At 40.2% G+C, this 12,759-nt stretch overlaps 1 protein-coding gene across 1 annotated transcript in view; it reads right to left on the bottom strand.

The window, feature by feature from the left end:
- Positions 1 to 4,524, bottom strand: part of CUBN (cubilin) — a 276,297-nt gene extending 271,773 nt beyond the window's left edge. Inside the window, exons 1-4 of the mRNA XM_081230089.1 lie at positions 4,290 to 4,524; positions 3,763 to 3,892; positions 1,999 to 2,094; positions 1,192 to 1,230 (exon numbers count right to left, since the gene is read on the bottom strand). Of these exons, the coding sequence (XP_081086215.1) occupies positions 1,192 to 1,230; positions 1,999 to 2,094; positions 3,763 to 3,892; positions 4,290 to 4,402 (378 nt within the window). The 5' untranslated portion in view covers positions 4,403 to 4,524. The remainder of the gene's footprint in view (positions 1 to 1,191; positions 1,231 to 1,998; positions 2,095 to 3,762; positions 3,893 to 4,289) is intronic.
- Positions 4,525 to 12,759: the final 8,235 nt, after the last annotated feature.

The raw sequence follows: 12,759 nt of genomic DNA, 5'->3' as shown, positions 1-12,759 counted from the left end.
AGCACTCTAGGAGACTGAAAACTCTCGTGCTGTGCCTTGCTCATTTTTAATTCCTCAACTACTCCATAAAAAGATAAAGGCTGAATGGGGCAATTTATTACCAAAGCCAGCAAAAAGAATACACGAACTTGTTCACCAAATTTAAAACACCAAAGTAGAGGACAACATTTGAAGCATAATCAAAAACAGACCAAGAATATTAGAGCAGGGATTCTTAACCTGGAATTCCCTTGCTTTTATTCACAATTTAAAATATGGAGACCTTCTATGCATTTCTCTGTGTGGAAGCTTACAGCTCCCATGAAAGTCTCAAAAATGTCAGCTCCCTACAAAAGGGATAAGAAGTCTAAAATTACAAGGACTAGTTTACAAGCATGTAGTAAAGTTATGGAAGGTTTATTCTAATAAATTGTTCCGATTTAATTACCAGCAAATACACTTTTAAGAAGATTTGGAATATTTTGAGATACATCCTAGACTTCTAAGTTTAATGTTAGAGAAAATGTAAGGCCTTTGAAAACCGAGCCCTGGATGCCAGAATCAGCAAGGTGGGTGGTCACGAGCTGACCAGCTTCAGCCTAAAGTTGCACGGTTAAAAAGTGCCAGCAGCAGAGGAAGAGCACATGGACGGCTAAACTTAGAGTCAGAGGACTTCACATGCCCAGTGACCTTCATCTCTCTGAGGCTCGCTTTGCTTCATCTGTGTCCTGGGAAGCATGACTTGTTATGAGAATTAAATGAACTGATTTACAAAACAGAGAGTCACAGATGTAGAAAACAATCTTATGGTTACCAGGAGGAAAAGGTGGGGGGAGGGATAAATTGGGAGATTGGGATTGACATATACACACGACTATATATAAAATAGATAACTAATAAGGACCTGCTGTAGAGCACAGGGAACTCTACTCAATAGTCTGTAATGACCTATATGGGAGAAGAATCTAAAAAAGAGTGGATATATGTATATGCATAACTGATTCACTTTGCTGTACAGCAGAGACTAACAAAACATTGTAAATCAACTATCCTCCAATAAAAAGTTTTTTTAACTGTGATGAGAATTAAATCATGGGAAAAGCAAAGGCCTTGATATTGATTCTCCATCCACCTTAAGAATACCAGCTCCATCCATGATTCTAGTGTATTTTCAATGAAAGATGTTGGCTATCTAGTAGTTACGGGACTTACCTGCTGTAACCTTTGAAATTTTCTCTCAAGATCCACGAGCTAGCAGTGGGGAGGAGAAAACATCCGTTAGCTGGTTCAAAGGCATGTCACATGTAATGTTATCCTGTGACATATTTTCCTAATACCTTCTGCTGGGGACTTACTTTATCTGTTTGTTCCTTTTCTTATTGTCTTTTCCCTCCTCTTTTCTCTCCCCTCCAGGCTTCCCATCCTTCCTACTCTCTTCCATGGCATTTTTTTTTTTTTTTTTTAAGAAGTACAACCCAGGGCTTCCCTGGTGGCGCAGTGGTTGAGAGTCCCCCTGCCAATTCAGGGGACACGGGTTCGTGCCCCAGTCCGAGAAGATCTCACGTGCCGCGGAGCAGCTGGGCCCGTGAGCCATGGCTGCTGAGCCTGCGCGTCTGGAGCCTGTGCTCCGCAACGGGAGAGGCCACAGCAGTGAGAGGCCCGCGTACCGCAAAAAAAAAAAAAAAGAAGTACAACCCAATGATAAGTTGTTTCATTGAATCTCTGTGCATGGTGACCCTGGGAATTTTCCTAAGTGACAGTGATCCATCCACCTTGTGCTATCAGCACGTGAGCAAAGCCGACTTACACCACAAGCTCTGGTCACAGAACTTCCAACCACGGTCCATCACCACCTCTACACCCTCTACTAGAGCTGGGTCATTGAACCGAAAAGCCCACGATCACAACACTACATTTCTAAAGAGGATACAAATTTGGTATATCTTCTGAAAAAGAATTATTTATAAAGTTGAATTAAGGAGAACCCATTTGCTCTGAGGATGTGGAGGTCAGACTCACCTTGGAATCAAGCTGGTGGATTTGACTAGAAATATTCTGAGGCAGACCAACTGCACCTCTTTTTAAGTTTGTAATATCATCTTTGTTTTTCTGGATCTAATTTTAAAAAGGAGGAGAAGAAAAAGGAGGAGGAAGAGAATGCTAGTGAAAAAATCATGTATATAAGAATAACATTTTAAAAATTTGAGTAGTATTCTATTTTAAGCCCTGAGACCTTGCCCATTATTAGAAAAACCAGAACAATGCCACATATAATAAGCATTGGACTAAAATGGCCGTGGCATCATTCCATTTACCCTTTCAGTAACAATATATCAAGGAATTTTCCATCTGCATATTTTCCCATAATAACACTTCAGGATGCATGTAAAGAGGCCTGGCTTGGAATGAGACTGTTCAGGTTTTACATCTTGGCTCAGCCATTTAATGTATGTCCTTGGACAGGTTGCTGCAGGGTTCCTCTACCTCCCTTACTGAAGGGGTAATCATAATGCCAACCTCTCTAGGGATTGCATTAAATCTGTAGGTTGTTTTGGATAATGCCAACCTCATAGGACAGCTGTGAGGGTTAGAGGAGACAATGCACATAAAGTGCTGAGCACAGTGGATAGCCCATAATAAGTTCTAAATACCAACTTCTAACATTATGACTTATAGGCCTGCATGATGTAGAAAATAATGAGCACTGAAAACATTCAATAAGACAGGAGAATAACTGGCCAATTCTGTTGTGTGGCAAACGTAAACCGGTCACATCTACCACGTTCTATGGTCCCTCTCCATCCTCGGCCCCCTTGTAAAGGGGCCCCACTATCACCCCCTGCACCTTCTGTGGACTAGAGTAAAGAAGCCTACACAGTGAGCCGCTTCCTGCTAGTATTATTACCTGTGCCCCTCATTAACCCTAGGACACTGTTCTTTCCAAGGACTTGTTTCACCTCCGATTATGTTCCCTGTGCTAAAGATTCAAAGCACACATTAACATAGGCCTCTTTCTCACACCAGTTAGAATGGGCATCATCAGAAAATCTACAAACAATAAATGCTGGAGAGGGTGTGGAGAAAAGGGAACACTCTTGCACTGTTGGTGGGAATGTAAGTTGATACAGCCACTATGGAGAACAGTTTGGAGGTTCCTTAAAAAACTAAAACTAGAACTACCATATCACCCAGCAATCCCACTACTGGGCATATATCCTGAGAAAACCATAATTCAGAAAGACACATGCACCCCAATGCTCATTGCAGCACTATTTACAATAGCCAGGTCATGGAAGCAACCTAAATGCCCATTGACAGATGAATGGATACAGATGTGGTACATATATACAATGGAATATTACTCAGCCATAAGAAGGAACAAAATTGGGTCATTTGTAGAGACGTGGATGGAGCTAGAGACTGTCATATAGAGTGAAGTATGTCAGAAAGAGAAAAACAAATGTTATACATTAACTCATATACGTGGAATCTAGAAAAATGGTACAGATGAACTGGTTTGCAAGGCAGATATAGAGACACAGATGTAGAGAACAAATGTATGGACACCAAGGGGGGAAAGTGGCAGGGGGTGGTGGTGGTGGTGTGATGAATTGGGAGATTGGGACTGACATATATACATTGATGTGTATAAAATAGATAGCTAATAAGAACCTGCTGTATAAAAAATAATAATAAAATAAATTTAAAAAAACATAGGCCTGTTCAATCAAGTAACCATATACAAATATACAAAACTACTTCAATGCATTTCCAGTGTATTACCTGATGTAAACATTCGCCAAGGTCTTCATCATTTAATTTAATTTTTCCCAGGGATCCAGTTCTAAATTCAATGTTTTGAGCTGATCCAGTAAGAAACACTAAATTTCCTCTCTCTGCAGTCATTCGAGGCCTGCATAATCCAAGCCAGAGAATGTATCAGTAATTATGGCATATAGTTTTTAAGTCTAAAGAACAAAGTTTCTCAGCGAATAACTACAGACTGCATACACCTTTGCTTTGTGGTCAACTCAACCAAATTCTCCCGCTCATCTGCCATTTCTTTCTTCGCAAATTTCCTGGAGATATCTCCTAGTAATTTTATGCTTGCCTAATTTGCAAAATGATAAATGAAAAGTTTGTGTATAAAAAGATACTTCCATACAGCAATACAACTGTTTTTCCCTATCTGTTTTTAACATCATTGTTTTCCTCAAGAAAAATTACACCTTTGCTTACCTGGTTATTTGTGAAAACTGATGAGGAACCACCCTAGTCCATCAGCAGAAATAATCCATGTGTCTACTTACTGTTGGAGGTCAGTATTTCTTTTTTGTCTCTGCAGCGCAAGTCCTCCAGCTTCACCATATGATTCAGCAAATGTCAATAAAATAACCAAACTCCAAAGAAAAAGTGAGGACATCTTCCTCACCAACCTCCAAGGTTGTCAGGTAGGAGGGAGGCTGCTCTACCCAACTGAGTGTGGCAGTTTGGAGAAAGCAAACCAGGCAGATGTACTTTGACCAGTGGGATGTCCTGCAGTTTTCAGATCTTCCTTCTTTGCCCTAGAAGGCTACATTATTTCTTCTTCCTGAGGGATGTAAATGATCTTAGATCTTCAGGACTCTTCAACTTGTGAGAGGTCAAAATCTACTTCTAAGTGATGCACAACTTAATCATTATCTGTTTGACCTTTGAAATGGTAAGAAATTACTTTGGAAACATCCACTAAAACAATTCTTGCTTAAGAAGTAGCCACCTTTCAACAAATGCTTCTGGGAAAATTGGATATCCACACGCAAAAGGATAAAGTTGGACCCTGACTTTATATTATATAGAAAAACTAACTCAAAATGAACCAAATACCTAAATACAGGAGATAAAACCATAACATTCTTAGGAAAAAAACATAGGGGGAAGCTTCATCACATTGGATTCCGCAATGATTTCTTTGATGTGACTCCAAGAGCACAAGGAACAAAAGAGAAGAAGAATAGATAAACTGGACTGCTTCAAAATGAAAAACTTTTGTATATTAAAGGACACTATCAACAGAGTGAAAAGGCAACTCGAAGAATGGGAAAAAATTTGCAAATCATATATATGAGAAGAGGTTAATATGCAGAATATGTAAAGAACTCCTACAACTCAACAGCAAAAAAACAAATAAACCAATTAAGAAATGGGCAAAGAAAATCGACATTTCTTCAGAGGAGATATTCAAATAGCCAAACAACACATGAAAAGATACCCAACATCACTAATCACCAGGGAAATACAAATCAGAACCACAATGAGACACCACTTCACACTCATAGGATGGCTACTATCAAACAAAAGCAGAAAATAGGGCTTCCCTGGTGGCGTAGTGGTTGAGAGTCCACCTGCCAATGCAGGGGACACGGGTTTGTGCCCCAGTCTGGGAGGATCCCACATGCCGCGGAGCGGCTGGGCCCATGATCCATGGCCACTGAGCCTGCCCGTCCGGAGCCTGTGCTCCACAACGGGAGAGGCCACAACAGTGAGAGGCCCGCGTACCGCAAAAAAAAAAAAAAAAAAAAAAAGCAGAAAATAGTAAGTACTGGGTGAGGATGTGAAAAAATCGGAACCCTTGTACACTGTTGGTGAGAATGTAAAATGGTACAGGTACTGTAAAACAGTGGCAGTTGCTCAAAAAATTCAACATAGAATTGCCATATGATCCAGGAATTCTACTTCTGGGTATATACACGAAAGAATGGAAAACAGGGACTGAAAGAGATATTTGTACAACTAAGTTCATAGCAGCATTACATGGAAGCAAGCCAAGTGTTCACTGACCAATATGAATGGAAAAACAAAATGTGTTGCATGCATATCATGGAATATTATTCAGCCTTAAGAAGGAAGGAAACTCTGACATATGCTACAACGTGGATGAACCTTGAAGACATTAGGCTAAGTGAAATAAGCCAATCACAAAAGGGCAAATACTGCATGATTCCACTTATATGAAGAACCTAAAGACAGAAAGTAGAATGGTGGTTTCCAGAGATGCGGGGTGGGGAGAATGGTAAGTTATTGTTTAATGGGTACAGAGTTTCACTTTGGAAAGATGAAAAAAAGTTCTGGAGATAGATAGTGGTGATGGTTGCACAACAGTATGAAGGTATGTAATACCATTGAACTTAAAAATTACACCCTTAAATAGGCTCTGCAACTTGACATTATGGAGAGATGTAACACTGTTTTACATCTGTTCTATTCAACCACAAGAACAAAACTAGCAAAACTAGCTGGCAAGCTGCTATTTTCTTGAGGTGATACTGAAGTCAACTGATGAGTTTTTTGTTATTCTGTTATTCGTTTTAAGAAACAGGTGTCATACCACAATGTATTTCAAGTTGAATACATTTTTTTAAAGTTTCATTAGTTCAAGCTTTGTTTAAAAGCTTAACAGTTTGGTACGGGGGGTGGAAGGAAATCTTGTCTTCGTGAAATATTTGTCAACTTTAAGAATAGGATAAAATAGGATGGGTTAGAATCCTCCAACACAAAGGGCAATTCTAACTCTGAGCTTTGAACATAACTATTTTCATGATTCTATTTTCTTAAAGGTTACTTGCACTCAGCAAATTTGTTAAGTGCAATAAAAGATGTTTCCAGCATGATTTCAGTAAGAATTTACTTTTTTTAACAGAATTTTCCTGTGTTACTAATGTGTTTATTATTAAACAAAGTAAAGATAATTTCTCTGCTCCCAATCTAGCCATCCAATTCCTAATTGTCCCTCGTGCTAGAAGGAAAAGAAAGAAATATGCTTTCAAGGTCTGACTGACTTTGGAATGACGAGTTAGGGAATTTTATATCCAGCCCACCCGCTCAACTCTAGCTGAGATCAATAGACAAGTCAGTCTGCACATGATTCGGTGGAAGCAATGTAAAAATCAGTCTCTGTTTCCGCACCATTATCACTCATCCTTTTTACCTGCCTTATTTGGAATTTCTTCAGCAAAGACAAATTAAGATAGTTTTAGAATCCATGACCTCAGACTTAGAAGGTGAATATTCTCCTCTCTCCTTTTCCCAGAATAAATGTTCTATTGACCTGAAATCCTGTCTTTCATTGGCTGGCAAAGCTCCCATTTCCTCCCTAATTCAGAATGCATTCCACAAAGATTCTTCATGTGCTCTTTACATATTAGCCATTCTACAAAATGGTAGGAATACAAAGTGGAATACGTTGCAGATTTTCCCCTCCAAAGTCAGGTCTAGGGAAGATCATTCATGTGGGTTCAAAATCCAGCTCCATCACTTTCTGACCATGTGGCCCTGTTTCTTCATCAGCAGAAAGATAATAATAACAGCACTGAAAGTATACAAAATGTTTAACACATCCGGTCTTTGGCATTTGATAAGTGTCCACTAAATGTAAACTGCAGTTATCATGTAAGTAAGTATAACCCTCCTTCCTCTTCTACACTTGAACTTGGGTTTCTTAAAGTAAGAAACGATAGAAGAATCCACAGTTGACTTAAAAACCATGGGCACCAGGAATATCAGGGGTGTCTAATCTCCCCTTTTATGGAAGAGGATTTCAGAACAGAGACATGCATTGAGGACTTTGAGTGAGGAAGGGGACATCTGACCTGCAGCTGGGGATGTGAGGCAAAAGTAAACTGATGTCTGAGAACCAGGCAAGGTGGTGCCAGGAAGCAAGGAAGAACTCCACACGGATGGGTGGAAAGCAAGATTAGATTTAAATCCTAGAGTCTCCAAGAGCAGGCAACCCAAAGGGAACAAACTCTTCCTCGAGATGGAGCTGAGAAAACAGAGAAAGGGAGGGTTTGCTCTAGGAGCTGCTCCATGGGAGGGGACCGAGTGTAAGAGTACACCTAAGAATGCCGTTAATACACGTTTTTTTGTGTTTTTTTTGCATTCATTAAAATAAAATTATTAATTCAGAACACTAATAATATCCATGATATTTACACATCTTAAGTTTGTCAAGAGGTCTGTTGCACTCTTGGTTTCCAGCCTTTGGCATCTACAAGGTGCACGTCAATGTGTTTTGCTTTGTTGCAGACGTTACACATGGTGCGTGGAGTTAGGGTTCTCTCTACTTCTCCATCTACATGGGCAGCGTGTTACTAATCAATAATGCATGGCCTGCTGACCTCTGCTCCCAACCCTGCCCCCTGGTGTCACCTTCCTCCCTCCTCTCCCTCCCAGCTTCTTAGCTCTTCTTACAGAAGTATCAGCTCCCTTCTCTTCCTCCTTCCCTCCTTACAAAAAAGAATCAGAATTATCTTCTCCTTTCTTCTTCCTTTAACTTTTCTAAGACCTCTTTGTACACCCCCTGCTTCTTCTGTACCATTCACTTCACCTCCTTTTTCTACTTGAATCCTCAGCTCCCAACATTTCTAATAATCCCCAGCACAATGCACAAGTGAAATTCATGAGTGACTCACAGTTCAGAGAGGAAAATTCTGTGGTCATCAAAAGTATATATGAAAGTAAATTCCAGTATACTAGAAGTTCACATGAGGGGAATTGCTGGGTAAGAAGGCATCACTGTAATCAGAATGTTGATAAGGACGAAAACAAAAACACAACAAAAGCAATAGAGAACAGAACTACCTCTGCCTGGGAAGGGCAATGCAGGCTTCCCAAGAGCCAGCTGAGTCTTACAGAATGTATAGGAGTTCTCCAGGCAAAGTAGGGGGGTTGGGAGTCTCAGACAGAGAAAATGGCACATCCAAAGCTTTCCAGTTACAAAAGAGCTAAACGTGGCTGCAACGGTGTGTGTTTGTGGGAGATGACATTTTTTAAAGGGAAAGGAAGTCAGGTCCAGTAGGACCAGGAAATGTTATTTGAATGAGTTTAGATCTTATTTTATTTTTAAATAATGGAGACTTATGAGGGTATTTTAGATAGGAGGTCATGTTTGCATTTTACAAGCATCCCTGCAGAGCCAAGTCTCAGACCCAGAGGTAGTGAGGACGTTGTGGTACAGCTAAGGTGTGACCTGCGGAGGCCTTGTTTGCGGCAGTGGCAGAGAGACCAGGAGACAGTGAGAGAGGTATTTAGGAAACAGGATCTACAGAAACATAGGTCGGGGCAGTTAAGAGAGAGGAGGGAAGTGATGCTCAGGCTCCCTGCTTGAGAAATTGGAAGGATAGAGGTGTCAATAACTGGATAAGACAGAATACTTAAGGGAAGGAGGTTCTGGAGAAAAGAGAAGAGTTCAGATCTGGGTGCACAGAGATCTGAGGAATATTCACCTCCTCCCCACCCCGCCCCCGGCCTGCCCCGCTGCTTCAAGGCCCCACTCTGCACATGGTTTAGATATCAGTGGAGGGTGCAGGGAAGATCCAGAGATGGCCTGGACCACAGCCGTGCCACTCAAAGTGTGGTCCATGGACCCAACACAGACTTTACCCAGGAGCTTGTCAGAAATGCAAAAATCTCAGGTTCAACCTCAGACCTACAGAATCCACATCTACATTTTACACAGACCCTCTCTTCCTGACCCAGGGGGTGAAGGCACGCTCACTCCAGAAGAGAGTCACATGGTCTCCACAAGTGCATCTGTACTTCTATTTTTCTATTTTTTCTTAGATTGGTCTTCTAATTTTCCATAACTTCCTTTTCTATTTCCTATTTCTTTATCTTCTTTTGTTCTACTGAGAAACTTTTGTTATCTTTTAAAATGTATATTGATTTTTAAAATTTTTGGCATTATATTTTTAATTTCAAAAACTCATTCTTGGGCTTCCCTGGTGGCGCAGTGATTGGGAGTCCGCCTGCCGATGCAGGGGATGCGGGTTCGTGCCCAGTCTGGGAAGATCCCACATGCCGTGGAGCGGCTGGGTCCGTGAGCCGTGGCCGCTGAGCCTGTGCGTCCAGAGCCTGTGCTCCGCAGCGGGAGAGGCCCCAACAGTGAGAGGCCCGCGTACCGCAAAAAAACAAAACAAAACAAAAAAAACCTCATTCTTATTTTGTGTTGTAACATCTTCTCCTATTACTCTAAAAATATTATAGCTGCTTTTTGAAGTTTACTGCATGGTCTCTGATTTCTCTAAGTTCTTCTTCTTCTGTTTGCTTGTTTAGATCTTTCTCTTTCATATCAGAGGCTCTCCTCAAATATCTATTTATCCTTATGTGTTCATTTAAATTTAATAATAAGACACTAAAGAGTGGATGATAAGCTCTGTGTGATGGACGGTGTTTGTAACTAGCAAACTTTATCATGGGTGGTTGAATGACAAGCTGACAGTTCCATTGGGGGAACACCAACTGTCAATTTTTGAAGATATTTTTTCCCCTGGGGACATAGAATTTCTTCAGAAAAAAAAATACACCAGTTTTCTACCTGGATAAGGAAAGTTTGCTGGAAATTTTAATGCTAAGTGTGTAGACTTTATTTAGCCCCTTGTTTTCCATCTTTTTTTTCCAAATTCTTGGAGAGCACCTCAATTCTGTATTAATATAATCCCTATAACTTATTTTATATACCAAGGTTTATTTTTCATTCCTACTAGTTTCATCTAAATCCCATGGTTTTACAGTCTTAATAAGCATTTACTGCAGACATAGGACATCCTCAACAATGAGGGAAATTCAAAGAAGTAAAATTCACGACTTTCTCTGGCTTGCAATAAAGGCATATGTACCAATCTAGAGCACTGTGATAAGGCAACATTATAAAGATGGGTAAGACACACGAGACAAAATGCATACTAACATGCTTTTAGGAAAATAGCATGAACCAAACTGAAAAAGAGGTCCTAAACCCAGTCTGGGTATACTGTAGTGGTTCTGCAAATCCAGGAGGGTCATTTTGGAGAGAGGTGGTTGGGTAAAGGTGGCAGCATTGATGAAGGGCCTTAAGTGGCCGGTTGAAGAATTTTGATTTAATTTATTTATTTAATGGGGAGCTGCTCTTGTATCTTGAGTTAAATAATCCTTACGTGAAATTTCCAGTAGGCCAGCTGAACTTATCTGGAGGGCTGGATCAGTGTAGGAGTCATGAGAATAGGGAGAGAGGGTTGACATGAAGAGGTGCCTTGGAGGAAGAATGGCAAGATTCTCATACCCTGTATTCTAGCTCCCATCTCATTTTATAGCTTCAATGTGGCTTTGGTGCTTTCTTTGGTCCCTTTTCATTTTCACATCAGTTTAAAACAGAATACTGTAGAATTAATCTGTGTTTTTAGTCATTAATGGAAACATCTGTGAATATAATGATCTCTCTCAACCTTTATGACACTTAACTCATTCTCTTTTTCAGGGAACTCACATTGCTTGAAAGGTACATTTACATATGCCAATTTTTGTGATTTTCTACAAAATGTCTGAACAATACAATATTGTTCCAATTGTCTATTCATTTTCCATGAAGGATCACATAAAATAATTATGGAAATTGATGTAAGTTTAAAACTATTCATTTGCTCATTTCATGGAAAATGCATTACCTCCTAGTGAATTACCAAATCCACTACTGCGATAAACTGACCTTTTTGAATGCAGTGTGGTCTTGACTCAGGGAACACAATCCAGACGTTTGTTCTCTATGCTCATTACTACAATGATTGCGATTATCCTTGAGTAGAATGAAAAAGCATTATGGGTTAATCATTACCATTTGAATAATTCAGGTTTGGCAGAGATTTTCCTGAGGAGGTAGATCTTGTTATTCATTATTGAGAGTTTGGAGGACTTTTTTGCTTTTCTTTTTCCAGATTTTTTTTAAGTACAATAATCCTTACATAAGCAAAGAGGATATAATCAGAAAATTCATATCCAGAGGGAGGAATGTAATAGAGGAACAGAGCTTCACATAAGGAACAGAGGTTGCTAATGGCATATATACAAACACACACACAGCGTCTGTGTACTGGGAAGTCTTGTGTCATTGTGAGACAGGGACTGGTTAAGGACAGAGGGCATACATTGCTAGAATTCATGGCTCCAAAAGCCAGGGGGGACACAATACAGCTTTCTCCACCTCCCACAGCTCAAGACCCCAGGACTCCAGCACTTCTGCTGGATGAATTCAAGCTTGATTTCCATGAAGGTGTGAAGCCATAAAGCGGAGGTTATCTTTGATGAAGACCACGGGTAAACCCACCTGACATCCCTTTCCAAGGTAACCTAAAAAGAACAGAATAAGTTTTCTACTCTGTGATTCCTAAAATTCCCTGAACAAGGCAATGAAGTGAAACATTTAGACATCTTTCATACTATAATCAAAGAAAATGCCAGGTTGTATTAATACAATCATCTAAGTGATTGTAGCCATGTAGGGGCAAATAGTTGCTACTCTAACCTTTTGAAAAGGGGGAAATGCATTTTTGTAACAGTATTTTGTATTTGATGAGAGGAAGAGAGCAACTGAAAATTCACCTGCGGAGATGCGGGGGAGGGAAGGAAGACGCGTTTAGGGATACCCTGAGAAAACCGTAATTCAAAAAGGGACATGCACCCCAATGTGCACTGCAGCTCTATTCACAATAGCCAGGACACGGAACCAACCCAAGTGGCCACCAACAGACGAATGGCTAAAGAAGATGTGGCACATATATAAAATGGAATATTACTCAGCCATAAAAAGAAACAAAACTGAGTTATTTGCAGTGAGGTGGATGGACCTAGAGACTGTCATACAGAGTGAAGTAAGTCAGAAAGAGAAAAACAAATACTGTATGCTAACACATATATATGGAATCTAAAAAAAATGGTACTGATGAAGCTAGTTGCAGGGCAGGAATAGTGACGGAGACATAGAGAATGGAC

This window comes from Mesoplodon bidens (genome assembly GCF_964165515.1).
Source record: "Mesoplodon bidens genome assembly, chromosome: 3".
Lineage (NCBI taxonomy): Eukaryota > Metazoa > Chordata > Mammalia > Artiodactyla > Ziphiidae > Mesoplodon > Mesoplodon bidens.
The sequence above is the reverse complement of the archived record's forward strand: the minus strand, read 5'-3'. Positions and strand labels throughout refer to the sequence as shown.